This window comes from Patagioenas fasciata, chromosome 1 (assembly GCF_037038585.1).
Source record: "Patagioenas fasciata isolate bPatFas1 chromosome 1, bPatFas1.hap1, whole genome shotgun sequence".
Taxonomy (NCBI): Eukaryota; Metazoa; Chordata; class Aves; order Columbiformes; family Columbidae; genus Patagioenas; species Patagioenas fasciata.
The window spans coordinates 170,604,026-170,618,626 of record NC_092520.1 but is presented as its reverse complement, the minus strand read 5'-3'; the positions used below and the strand labels follow the sequence as shown (position 1 = coordinate 170,618,626).

Below are 14,601 nucleotides of genomic sequence, written 5' to 3'. Positions count from 1 at the left end.
TAAAACACATTTATTAATTCAAATAAATTTTTGAACCATAGTTCAAAGATGGTTTATTGCAAAAATGGGTTTATTTACTGCTCCTTCAGAATTACCTTTAAAATACCTCAGTGGAGATATTACACATACTCAGTCTGATTACGAGAAGCTTGTTTAGGCTGTTGTTTCTGTCAGTAATTATTTTCGTAGTGGTAGCCAAGGTATTTCATCTCTCTATTATTTCAGAAATAATAATTTCACCACAGCTTATTATTGTCAGAAATCTCTAGAAAAATACAGAATACATGTGTTAGAAGATGTCTCTAAAGAATCTGTTTTATCATACCATTTTTTTAATGGCTTGTTTTTTGTCTCAATGCATTCAGTGCATCAGATCTTAAATGTGGCCTGTTATTCATAGGAAAAATATACATGTATGTTGTCAGTACTGTAGAACATCACCATGCTGTTTATAGCATCTCTTATTTGCTAAGTGAAAATTCTTCCTGTGTTGCTATATTGTGCTTTCTTCCAAAAACACCAACAAAACAAAGCTGTTGATTATCGTGAAACGGCTTTGTTTCCATTTGCATAGGAGTGTAAGAGAAAAGTATCCAAAGCTGTTTTAAACCATTCCTGGCTGTTCGCTATTGCTCATATGCACAGACATGTATATATACAATAATTATGGAAGGATTTGGTTTTGCTTTTCCCTTGTAGGTTTTAATGCAAGGCCTTTCTGGGTTTTTGGTGGGTTTTGTTTTGTTGGTTGGTTGGTTGTTTTTTGTGTCTGTGTGTGGTTGGTTGGGTTTTTTTTATATTAGTGCTATACAGAACATGTATTGAGGTTCAACAAATAATAAACCAAAAACCAGACATTTGGAGGAAAAAATGTAAGTTATAAATTTACAGAGATTGTACAAATTAACCATAGCAAATGAATTTTTTATGATAGTCATAATTTTGTCTGCAGTTTTAATAATTAAAAAGCTTTTTTTTTTTTTTTTTCCTGGGATGAGCTCTGTTACAGCAATCACTTAGTGGTTAATTTCCAAGCAGGCCACGATAAGGTTTCTTAAACAACTTCCCCAGTGTAATTAATTTCTGTTTTAAGAGAAGAAGGCCAAACACCTTTTTATTTTGCTTATGCAAATCAGGAGTGTCTTTAGTTTTTATCTTGGTTTATATCTCCATGATGTATTTGTTGTGTTTCTTGGTGTTTGACTCAAGAGTATAGAAATGAACTGAATACTTTTCATTGCCTTAGGTCTTGGTTGTAAATAGAACTTTTTTGTGAACACAACAAGAACCAAATGTTGAAGACTCTGGTTATGGAAGTTCAGATGGTTACAGGACCAGGTGATGCTGGGCTGAGAGCTACTGGAGATTGAGAGAAGGTTCTTCAGTATGAGATTCTTTGATTTAATGCCTGAATTGTGGCAGGGGAAAAAAAAAAGGCAAGCCTCTAGTTCTTGAATGTCCATGCCTTTTACTGACAAAGTTGCTCAGGCTCTCAATAAATTGGAGATGCTTTTCAGTCTTAGAACTAACATTGTCTTCTTGAGCTTAAAAGAGGCTTTCCTCTCAGTTTTCTTCCAAAGACTGGCTCCTTCACAAGACCGAGGAGGATGGTCCCAGAAGTGATGACTACAACAGTCTAAATCTGTCCCTCAAATAATCTCAGTATTAGGGAGTAGCAGGCTTTGTGTGCACAATTTTTTTTTTTTTTTTCCTGAAAGTTGTATTAAGGCTTTATTCTTATTAATCAAAACTAGTGAAATTACAGACATTGCTTTTTGATTTCCAGTGCTCATTATATCTTTTGAGATGGCAGGTCCCATGGCTCATTGGTAGTATATGTGCTACATTCATGTAACCCTCTGGTTTTTGCCTTTCCTTGTAGTTTATGGGTCTGACAGCAAATGCAAGAAGCTTTACCAGTCAACTCATTCACTTTGTTGACATAAATGTCAGTCAATTTAAGCAGACATACTATGTTTTTTCTCTTGGCTCTTGAGAGAACAGAACTTTTGATAATTAACGTGGAGCAATCTGTCTAATCTAGGGAGGTCTTTAAAATAGAATGTCTCTCTTGATTTTACTATTTGTTATTGCTTGTGTCTATATGGGGCAGAATAAATGCGTACGTTTTAAAGAATGTAAACTTGCTATGATGACCTAAGTAAAACTTTTTGAGTCCAAGAGAAAGAAGATAAGTATCGGATATGAAAAAAAGGCTGCAAGATTTGGCCCTTTTTGGCAGATTTGGTGTTTATTTTAAATTGTGTGCCAGTTAGTGTAGTTAAATATGCCTGTAGTCATGATCAATATATTTTTTTGAAAATACAGAAGAGTATTCACAATCTAAATTAAATTAGGACAAGCTCATTTTCATATGTTTGCTCTATTTGCAGAGGTTCTTCCAGTTGATGATTTAGATCAGAAGCTAAGTATAGATGCTCTTATTCAGTTTAGGAGGAGCCTTTTTGCCTACATTACCTAGGAAGACTAGCCTCAGATAAGAAGTTAACCTTTGTGAATACTTTTCTACTGCCAATTTTCATTAATTGTTTGACTGTGATTCTATAAATATGTAAAAAGGGGCTTTACCTCAAAAATTTATTTCCATATTGAATATTGTTTTATTCATAAGGAAATGGCTGTGAGAGTCCTTTTGCCTTTATTTCACTGGGAGGTCAAACTGGGCTGTGAGATTGACTTAATAATTATTTTTCTTTCATCAGTAACAAAGTCCTTGTTTGTACAACGTCACTTATATCTGTGCAGTGTCAGTTCTTTGACCTAATGCAGTATAAAATATAATAACTTTTAAAGTACTTCTGATCCTGACAAGAGAACCTAGTTAGCTGGAGTTGTGTTGCTTTTGAAGACCAAGTATGGAAAAATGCAGTATAAAATATTTTCACCCATGCGAACAAATGTGAGTTGAAACAAATACAAAGAACAGAAGCAATGAGTAAGATGCCATATTTATAATCCATTCTTTTACAATAGAATTGTGATTGTAAGGAGGTGCATCTGTTTTAGATGGGAATTTTATGAACATAAACTGATGGTTTATGATCTTATATAAATTATTCATCTATTTCTCATGAGTGAGATTAATAGTTTGTATTTGATGTGTGAAATGCTTATGTGATCAATAGATTTTCTTTTTTTTAAATTGTGGTAGACTGAGGACATTTTAATAAATGCAAACCCTGTGGAAAGCTGCTTTTCTTTTTAGGTTAAGGGGACAATATGCCTGACAGGTGTTTCCTGTTTCTCTTTTTAATTAATATTGTTTACGGTACTCAAGTTTTTCAGACCTTTCTTTCTGAGACAAGCTTGGATTATCACCTTCAGAAATACTTATTCTTAAGTTAGATGCATCTAAAATTATTAATGCAGCCAAACAAATGATTCATAGTTTATTACATGCTTGCAAATATTTAACAGACCTGTAACTGATGTAATTAAAATGCTAGTGGAAGGTTGAATGATTATCTATTCAGATTTGAGTGGTACAGTGAATGACACCATGGATTTTGAGAATCATTAACAACTATAATTGTGAGAAACATATGAGAGAAAATGTCATTATTCTTGTTTCTAGTTGTGTGGACTGTTTTTATTCTTCTGTTGATAATACCTTACTTGATTTTCCATCTTAGATCCTTAAAAAAACATAAGTCTCTTGACAGAATCTTCAGATCTCTTAAAACCCGTGCCACAGTATACCTTCTTGCAATTTTTTTTAAGCATCTTTACAGTTTTGCCCACTACTGTGTAAGTGTACCCATGACATTATAGTGATTTTACAAAATCATACTGAGTGTCTCATGTGGACGTTTCTATCTCCTCCTGTCCTAGGAGTTCATATGGAACCTACTGGGTGAGCACTTGGCCTTTTTGGGTGCAGAGGTGGCCATGCTGATATCTGCTTGGTTTGACGTCCTGTGCCTTTAGCTTTAGGTTGTTAACATGTCCTTGAGGACCGTGCTTGTGTCCACGCAGTTGTTCATGTGACACAGTTATGTAGGGTTTCTGTTCCTGTCCTTTCCTCCCACTTCAGCTGTTGTCTTCAAATGAGTTATCCAGAACAAGAAGGGCCTTTAGATGTTTGGAGGACACCTACCACCTTGTAAATCAGCTTGTAAAAACAGTCAAGTAGCAACTTCAGTGTGCGTCTAAGTGGTGAAGCAATTTTAAAATGCTTAATCTTTATGTAGAGGCATCTTAATGCAATATAACATCTGGAAACAGAGGCGTCAGCACTTAGTCTGATCCAAAGCTTATTGAAGTTGAAGGCCAGATTCCCACTGACTTCAGAGGGCTTTGAATCAGCAAAATCTTAGTGAGCTTATGGTGTTTGTGACCCTCCTGCAATAAACTGGTTAAAATTTAAGCTATTAAATAACCTCATTGCTTTTGAAAATTTTAGATAAATTTGTTTAAACTTACAAGGATTAAGCACACAGTATATATTAATTGTGTATAAAGATCTTACACACTTTTTTCACTTTCAAGGTACCAAGGGTCTGGGAGCTTGAAGGAGGTGTGGGGGTTTTTTGAGAATTCTGGCTGTTGGCAGTATAAGGCTTCTGATTTTTGCTGAATAGTTGAGTGCAGAATCTAGTTCGGTTATTACTTTACAATCAAAATGCTTTAATGTCTGTCTGCTATGTAGCCAGGGTGTTGTGGACATTTGTGTCTGCCAAATGAGAAGTGCTCTACTACATGTGTTGTGGGAAGGATTGGTCTGATATAAAGAAAGGAAACCAGAACCCACTTATTTAATCTGGTCTTACCTGGATGATTTTAAAAGTGTAGAGTTTGTTTTCAGAACTGTATTACAGAGATTGCTTTAAAATGGCATCAGGAGCACAGCAGAAGTTTCAGACTATTGAAGCAAACTGAGTTAATGACAATGAGAAAATACTTTTTCTGCAGGTTTTAAGGAAAAGAATGTGTGCGGAAGGTAAATTTTAGCATAATGTTGAAGAATTATCTTGTGTTACTTTTAAAGACAAAAATACCAGGTTCTCAGGGTTAGCCTGGAGATTGTAAGAAGCAACAGTTCCTCTACCACATTGTCGCTTCCTTCGTTCATATCAGTATAAGGATTGAACAAGTTTGTCTCTGCCAGCTTTTCTGGGTCGTATCAGATAGTGTCGTATCAGATAGTATTGTATCAGATTGCTTGTCCTCATTCTGTCTGCAGAAGACTAGAATTTGCATTAGTTGCGTTCAAGTGTACGCATCTATCTGCCATGACATCTACAATATTTGATTTTGGTATGACTTACTCAGCGTAGATAAATTTACAGAATAGAATAGTCAAGCCCTGGGCTCTGTTCTGAAGCTCAAAAATAAAAATAACAGTGAGTATTCTTCTCACAATTGGTAAGGACTGGGGAGAACATCAGGAGTCCTACTGCATCTGATCATAGCCACTAGATGTATATTGCTAGTCAAGTAACTCGATTTTCAATTTGAATTAGATTTGCCATTAAATGGAGCAAACAAGTATGTGTCTGTTGAATTGGTGAAAACTAATACCAGCCAATTTCCCTTTACTGTTGTTAAACTGAATTAAAATTTACTTTTCTGTTGAATTTGTTACTTTAGAGAACCAACGATAGCTTTGAACTGTGTAGATTATAGAATCATAGGATCATAAATGGTTTGGGTTGGAAGAGACCACCTCTCAAGCCTCTCAGGGTCCATCTGGATGGGATCCCTTCCCTCCAGCGTGTCAGCCACACCAGACAGCTTAGTGTCATCAACAAGCTTGTCAAGGGTGCACTTAGTCCTTCTGTCCATGTCACGGACAAAGATGTTAAACAGCACTAGTCCCCATACTGACCCCTGAGGAATGCCCCTTGTCACTTGGACATCGAGCCGTTGAGCGTGACCATCCAGCCAGCTCTTTATCCCCTGAGTGATCCATCTGTCAAATCTGTGTCTCTCCAGTTCAGAGACAAGGATGTTGTGTGGGACAGTGCCAAATGCTTTGCACGAGTCTAGGCAGATAACATCAGTTGCTCTTTCCTTATCCACTAATGCTGTAAGCCTGTCATAGAAAGCCACCAAATTTGTCAGGTAGATCATATTTGAAAACTCTGTTTGCTGAGGTCTTGTCTCAAACTATCAAGATTTAGCAGGTTCTACAACTTTGGCCACAAGTGAGAGTAAAGAAGTCAAGGTTAGAGGATGTTCCAAGTGCTAGATACTGGTCTCTTCCTCCTTCTTTGTGGTGGGTTTTTTTTTGTTTGTCCTTTTTTTGTTTGTTTTGTTGTTTTGTGGGGTTTTTTGTGCCTTTTTTTTTTTTGCTGGTTTTTGTTTGTTTTTTAAATGTATGCATATTTTACATATCTGAATTAGTGAGAGTACTGATGCTTTAAGAAAGAAAATTTGGGTTTGTATTGGTAAGCATCTTTTCCTTTAAAAAAATGAACTGTATTTAAATAGAAGGAAGCATTCACTCATGTGGATTCCCACTCCTGATTCCTTTTTACTATTAAATTATTTCAAAATCAAGCCATGAATCCTGTAATTCAGATTCCTAGTAAAAATGGTGCTTCAGCACTCCGTGAAACCTTATAACAGGAGAAATTTTGTAACTATAGTTAATAAAATATTTGCTTTTATATTAGCTTGAGTTTTAGAATATTTCTTGGATTTTGTGATCTATGTGTCTGTTAATTTATATGTAATATTCTTCAGCATTAGACCTTCTTTTTTGATTAGAAAATTGTGTAGGCTTAAATATTGGCAAGCTCAGAAACCAGTAACAGCCTGTTCCATACAAAGGCCCCAGTTACTGCCCAAGTGGAAAACTGGCAAGAAATTGTTGTGCTGTCAGGTAGCTTTAGGGCATTACATAGCTAAAAATTGCACATACCCTTTTTGAGAGTAATACATGTAGGAAGATGCGGGTTTCAAAGAACCGTATAGGATAATTGAGTAAAACCACGTATAAAGGATGTGTCCTTCCAATTTTTTTTTTTAAAACTAGGTTTTTAAGAGAAACATAGGCCATTGTTTTGGACGAGTTAAAATAAATGCAGAATTACAGCAGTTTCAAGTAAGGTCTTTAAAGCAGGTCCTGAACAGGAAAAGTAAATGTTCCCCTTGGAACATTCTCTGAATGCAGTTTCTTAACAATAAGAATATCCTGCTTTTGAGTGCGAGAGAGCACAATTATTCATACTAAGGTGTGGCTTTATTGCACATACAGCAACGCATTAAAAGGGTGGTTTTGAAACTGCTCGCTTAGCTGTATCTCCAACAGTTATATTTTTATTTCCTACATATCTGTACCCAGTGCCTGACTACTTCTGCTTATAGTAAACGTGGTTGTCTAAGATGTTACTGTGTTTTGTAATCCACCTCTTTTCCCTTGCATGTGATTACTTCTTTGCCAGCAATTTTAATGTTCATCTCAGGCTTTTGGGCTCAAATCCCGAAGGTCTTATTTTGTCAGTCCTTATGTATTACTTACTGTCCTGTGCCATCTAGTCTTGTGATCATTCAGTCTATATGTTCTCCTACCACCAACAGACGCTCTCAACTTTTTCCAATTTGTTCTCCTTTTTATTATGTAGCATCTAAACAAAGAGTAAGCTGCACACTTGAAATGTGTGTACTGTAAGGGGCAATGTCAATATAAAAGTAATCATATTCACAATTTCTTATTAAACGTAGATCTTTAGAGTACCACTTCTTGCATTTGTGTTTGGAGGAGGACATAGAGGAAAATTTGATTTTCTAATTTTGTATGTGAATATTGCATTTTGGAGTGTGGAGGCTGATAGATGAAGGAAAAAAAACACATTAGCAGCTCAGACTTGAAAGTATGCTGTGCTTGTGTTTAATGCTGCCTTTGTGACTATGGGAGTCTATGAGGAGATGAACAAGTTACTCTGAAATAACATCCAGGTCAAATTGTCCATATGGAGTAATGAAGGACAAAATTGTGTTTCTCATCATGTATGGGCAAAAATATGGCACGCTGCAAAGTTCACTTACCAGCTCAGACTTGTGGCATTATGTTTATCAGCCTGAACCTTTGTTATTATTACTTGTTTGCTTACTGCTTTCCATGGAGAAAGTATTTCCCAGTTTAGCCTTATTGCCGAATTGGAAAGAAACGTCCATTCTGTCTGTTGCTATCAGGCCCTGGCTATCTATTTTCCGAGGTGGGATCGGGTTTGAGAATTGCTTTTGTGTTTAAAGCATTTAGTATTGTCCCCTTCCTCCTTTTGTGCAAAGGGCAAAATATAGAGAAGTTCAGTAATTTCTCATCTATAAACAAAGGGGCTGAAAGACGGAGGTTCCAGTCTCCTCCTCCTTGGTGGGTTTGGTGAAGGAGGCAACAGAGTGTGGACTCAATAGGTTTTCAAATGGCTGTTTATTACTAGATTGTAAAATTAGTGATCAAATCAGCTGTTTTTTAAAGCGACAAAGATTTTCATTTTCCCTAACAAAGAAAAATTGCAAAAATGTATGGGCACCTACCTCTCAAGACATCCTTCTTCAGGCCAGTAAAGTAATCCTGCTTTAAGGATATTGTTTTAAGGGTAATTTGCACACCAACTAAATTTTCTGTAAGCCTTCTTATGTTTTTATGGGAGATAATTAAATTTTTGTTTTGGATGAACTAATTTTTTTCTCACTTTTTGCCTTTTTTTTTTTTTCCCCCCAGGCTTCCTTAAGCCAGACTTAACATTGATAGAATGAAAAAGTTTAAGAGGAGACTTTCCTTAACCTTGCGTGGAAGCCAGACCATTGATGAATCGCTGTCTGAGCTAGCAGAACAAATGACAATTGAAGAAAACAGCAGCAAAGATAACGGTAAGCACATCTTTCACTTTCCAGAAAATGTAAGGATTGTAATGGGCCCCACTGAAGTGAGTGCTTTTGGGGTTTATATCAGTTTTCACAATTGCATGGATTTCCTCACTAACCTTTTCTTTTGATTTATCTTATATTTGACTACCCTAGTTCTTTTAACAGGTTGATATGTTGTCACACAGTGGTTTGGTTTGCTTTGACTTTGAACTGTAATACAGCTATTTACCAACAGCTATCTAGATTGATACTGTAATGCGGTGTGCAGCAAGGATCGTAGATGCTCTTTAAATAAACAAATTATTATTTTATTAATTTAGCAGGTCTGACATCAACTTCATATGGCTTCAAATTAAATTTTTACCCCAAATGATTATTTGGTAATATAATTGATAGTAATTGCTTAAGTATCATAAATAAAACTGTTTATGTTATTGTTGGGGATGAAGTGCAGTAGTCTGAGAATTCTGTCACCCCTTCATGTCTCTGAATAGTATTTTCTCTTCAGCAATATGAAGGCAGCTGGAAACATTCAGGATAACTAACTTGTCTGTGTATTCTTAAATGAGTCTTTGGCTGATCCCATAAATGTACTGGCTGCTATAAAGTTCACATTAATTATAATACTGCTTTTGAATGCAAACTGCAGTAATAATGACTGGAAAAGATTTTATTGCTTCGTTCCGTTTCCTGGGCTGCAGCTTTTAAGTCATATTTCATCTTTTATGCTGATTAGTAGTATTTCTTGCTTTGCTGACATCTAAGATTTTCTCAAGTATCAAGTGATCTGATTTTTTTTTTCCCCCCACTTCACACCAATAAATGATTCTGAATTTTTCCACTAGAAGCTGACAGGGCTGGGAAATTTGAGCAGAAGTAGAGACAAGGGAATTTTCCCCGCAGACTTTTGAAACCTCATCCAAGATCTGTTGCATACCAAGTTTTTGAAAACTGAATTTACCTTTGGCAAAACAAAGCTATTCATATTTTTCGCTTTTACCCTTAATCGCAGGTATATTCATTGCTATATCCTGTCTTCATTGTGGGCCATGCCCAATAGTTTGGTAAATTATGTTTACTACAACTTTTTATGTGTTTATACAACAGGTCTACTCTGAAATAATAATTTTAGCATTTTTGCACTGATTTCTGTGAAGTACTTTCTGAAACACTGAGCAGTTGTCCCATGTGGCTTCACTTGTATTAGCCTTCTTTACTGATGCATATTTTGTTCACACCTGTATATACATCTGACAGATGGATTTTATTATGCAAATGAGTGCTAAGAATATTACTTCAACGCTGGGAAATGAGCATCAGGAATTGTTACCAGCATCAGTGAATGTAGTGAACTGAGTTGTTGAATGGATTCAGTTGAAAACTGGACCAGGAAGAACAAAAAGATTTTATTTTAAACTGTATCATGTTCTGGATGCCAGCTCAAGGGACAGGGGACATAATAACTCATTAACAGAAGCATGAGCTTATGCCATCTTAAGTCATGTGTGGATCTATGTACAGTTTATAATATTTATCTGAGAATTATCTCAAACAGCAATATGTGGATGTCTTCTGAATGCTTATCACTGAACTCTGACAAACTTAATTTCTCAGTAGGTATCTAAAGTTATAAAATACAATTGAAGAAAGAGGTTCTAATTAGAAATTCATTATTTAGCTTTTAGTGCTCCTTTTATTTTACTTTACACATTAATTCATTGGCCAAAAGAAAGCTTATATGCTAATATTGTGTGATACAGTACATGCTATGCTTACAACTACAAAATGTTGTTAATACCTTACTTGAGTATCTTTGTATACACTGAAGTGTTGTTTGATCCTCTTGAAAGAGGAAGGATAGTAAATATAAACTGTGCTGTTGCTACCTGTAACCCTGAACTCATAATTTTATGTAATTCTAAGTTTTACTGACATTTGCTTCCTTTTTTTTTGATACTTGTGGAATGCAGATACTAGTATCTGTCCTATCTTTGATCTTGCAGAGATGAACAGGATACTACTTTGTGGATTGTTCTTTTGCTTTGTTTTTCATTTCCAACCCTCCTTCTCTCAGAAAGCAGGGTTGGAAAAATGCTTGCTACACCAGCTAGTCCTGCTTTTCTAAAGGCAGTTCTAACTCTCGCACAGATCACAATATTTTGAAGGAGTAGTTTTCAGACAGACTGTAGGAATCAGGGTTTGGGCAACAACAATTGCTGGAAAAAACAGTCAGGAGATGAGTTCTCTCTTTTGGTGAAAGACAAGTTTGGTAGAGAACATAGCCTGGGAAAAAAAAAAGAAAAAAAAACAACCAGTGCACATTATTAAAAAAAATTACATACAGAAGAGTGCTTCAATGAGAAAGGTTTATCTCAGCATCTTATAAAATCAGAGTGCTAAGAAGCCTGTACTAAGTGTAAATACCAGCTCAGACACATCAAGGGGGTTTAGTCTCTTGAAGAATAGTTTATAAAGTGAGAGCTGCATGAAGATCTTGAAAGTTCATCTTTTACTGTGATGGTGCTGATCTCAGAAGGCAGGAGTAACCATCTCCCTAGCTTTGGTTCTAAGAAGAATAAACAGCTCCTTTACCCTGTGGAACAGAGAAAGAAAATGCGCTCAGTTTGCAGGATTTGGGTCTGTTCTTTAAGAAATTTGAAAAGCACAGTCTAGTAAATCAAAGGCAAACCAGTACCTTGATCTACAGAGAATCAAAGTCAAGGATACAAACAGTCTTCAGAAAGTGGTTCTTCCTATGTGGTTTATTTTTGACCGTTATTACATCACGAACTTGAGAAGTTGAAGGGCGTTGCAGCTGTTCTCATGCCGAAAGGCAAGAATAGACCCTGAACACTGAAGACCTTTGCAGCTTTTCTTTTTTCCATTGTTGTTGTCCATTTTTGTTTTGTTTTCTTCCTAGCAAATCACCTGTCTTATCTTCTGTCATTCCATTCTGATGGCCATGTCCACTGAAGGATATAATTTTAGACGAGCTAGCTTTTTTCTTTCCTGGAAAACAGCTGTGTTACTGGACCTTAGAGACTGTAAAGGCTGTATCCACAGAAAACTACATCTGTGCTGACCTGGGATTCGTGCTCGTCTCTATCTGGTTTTCACATACATGTCCTGTAAAATCTTGATTATAAAGTTCCAGTTCAGCACTGCAGTTCCAGATGTAGGTCATATGCACATAGGATCAAGGGACCTTTCCTCAGGGTCACCCTTTTGCACTCACCTGTCTCATTCAGCCCTCTGGCACACATTTCCTCTCCCAGAACAATTGCCTCTGATTTCAAATAGCTGCTGCTCAGATCCAGAGACCCACCTTGTCATTAGCTCCAGCTTTGAGTGGGTTGTTCAAAGATTTGCTTTTAAAGAGCAGTACTCCTAATGCAGAACAAATTGTCCCATTTGCAGTTCACAGACATAAAAATAGATGTGCAACTTTTAATTTCTTCGCAGTGCATTGATACCACTGAATCAGCTTACCTTTTGTGTGCAATGTCATTTCATACACAGCCTCCTTCATTGCCTGATGTCAGTACTATCTCAGTATGCAGCACTCATCCATCAGCAGCAAAATGGGATTAGCAGGGATCAACCCATATTGTTCCACGCAGTAGCACAGAACTATTGCACTGAATGTAGAATATCTAACAGTTTTGCTTTTGGTTTTGTGGGTTTTTTTTGGAACACCATCAAATTATTGAGTGATCAGAAACCTATATATAATTAAATATGCCTTACAAATTATGTTCATCGGAATTGGCTTCTGGGTGAGGAGACATCACAAAACCAGATGCATAAACCATAGAAACAGAGGGACCAGTGAAATGCCTAATATACATCTGAAGCCTTATGAACTGTGGACTGTATGAAGTATACTTTGGGCTATTCTTTTATCTAAGTACAGATGCTTTTCATGGTCTCTGTTTCAACATATAAAGACAATTAGTTGGATTTGTTGTTTATTTTTCATTCTGTCTTGATTCAAGCACACTAACAATGTGCCAGCTTGCTTTTTTAATTCTAGATTCTACCTTACTGTATGTATTGAGATTAATATTAAAAATACTAAATGATAATTTGTAACAGTTGACAGCTAAATTAGCTTCTGAAATTTTTCCTTGCCAATGACATACTAATGAAATTTGGCTAGAAGCAACATCCAAATCATGCATATTTAAAGCCCAATTAACTGCAAAATTTATGCAAATACTTTAAACACATACGAATCTGCTCTTTAATGAAGGCAAGAAAATGTGACCGTATTATCTAATATTATGAAATACATTATCACAAGCTCCAAGCATGCTTTTTAGAATAATTACAAGATATGTTAATAAATACATCCACAGCTCTTGCATTAATATATAAGTAACTTGGAAAGCTATTTTATATTGCCGGTTTTTATTTTTATATGTAGATGTATACATGCATACGTACTAAACTAAAACAAGTCAGTTTCTGATAGAAATGGCTTGATGAATTTCTAGAATAATATTTATCTCCATTTGGTGTGTTTTAGCTCAGTGATGTGATCATAGGATCTGGTTTCACAAACACTTGCATAATTCTTTTGTAATTTTACAGGTGTGAGTAATAATGGAAGGATCAGCTACAGTAAAGTGCGTAAGTGTTTTTTAGGTTTAAGGCTTTTAATGACTAGTTACTACTCTGATAAGAGGCATGAATGTTCATAAGAATCGACACATTGCAGTACTGTCTCCGAACATCCAAATGTCTTTGTAGTTGTAGTCATTGCAAATCATCTTCAGTACAGCTGAGAAATTCCCATTCCATCTGCTGCGTGTGATTCCTTGAGTATGGAAGGAAAACAGTGTGGTGCAACATATTTTCAAGATGTTCTTAAATTGAAAATATGAGCACAGAAATGGTTACTGGTAATAAGTCAATGCAATTTCTCTGCTGATACTGGAGGAAAGTATCAGTATAAAAATATCGGAGGTGGGGTGGGAGGAGAGGAGAAATGCCAAGAAGTGGTAGAGATCATTCGAGAGCTACAGATTGCTGCAAATAACTGGCAGTTGTCAGAGCTAAATGCTGAACCTTGTATTGTCCCTTACACCGTGCTGGTGCTGTTTTTATTCTGGTCTGTATGTACCCTTCTGTGCTGTGGCATACATCAGTTTTTGTTAGTGCTGTTCAGTATGGTTTCTCCATCCCACATACACTGCACAACATGGTGTTCTTTCTTCCCTTCTGTTTTAATTTACTTCTTCCGACAAAACCTGGGGGCTCTACTCATATGTCAAAGTGCTTATAAAGTCAAATGTGCATGAAAATTCAGTGCCCGAAAGCTCACTGCAGAGACCTATCCACTCAGGAGTGTTTTCCTTCACAAGCAGAATGTAGGTTTGGCAGGAGAATTTGGTGCTTGGATGCAGAAATAGACTCTAAATACACCAAATATCTGCTAGCGTAGGCTCACTGATGAATATGGAGAGATTTGTTCTCAAATGGCATTCAGATGGACTTGCTAAGTACAGAAAAGTAAAATAGACAAAACTAGCCAACAGAGTTATTTCTGAAAATGGGGCAAAAAAGAACCAAGTCCTCTGCTCCTGATTTGGTTGGCAGAGTGGCCTCACGGATGTTTGTCTTGGGAGTGACAGGGTTGCTGTGTGTGGACAGACAAGGATGGAAGCCAGGCATACTTTTATCTTGGCTACAATGATGACTCGCATTGGTTTAAATTGTACCTGAAACAGTGTTCTGAAGTATTTGGTGTAGTGCAATGCTTTC

General features: G+C 36.3%; 1 protein-coding gene across 3 annotated transcripts in view; it reads left to right on the top strand.

The window, feature by feature from the left end:
* Window positions 1-14,601, top strand: part of CDK17 (cyclin dependent kinase 17) — a 97,223-nt gene that overhangs the window by 30,018 nt on the left and 52,604 nt on the right. The window contains exons 1-3 of one of the 3 annotated variants that reach the window (XM_071800304.1): window positions 8,571-8,591; window positions 8,690-8,838; window positions 13,429-13,467. In XM_071800304.1, the coding sequence (XP_071656405.1) occupies window positions 8,721-8,838; window positions 13,429-13,467 (157 nt within the window). In that variant the 5' untranslated portion in view covers window positions 8,571-8,591; window positions 8,690-8,720. Of the gene's footprint in view, window positions 1-8,570; window positions 8,592-8,689; window positions 8,839-13,428; window positions 13,468-14,601 lie in introns of those variants that run through there. The other 2 variants (XM_071800303.1, XM_065841077.2) reach the window with 2 other exon arrangements.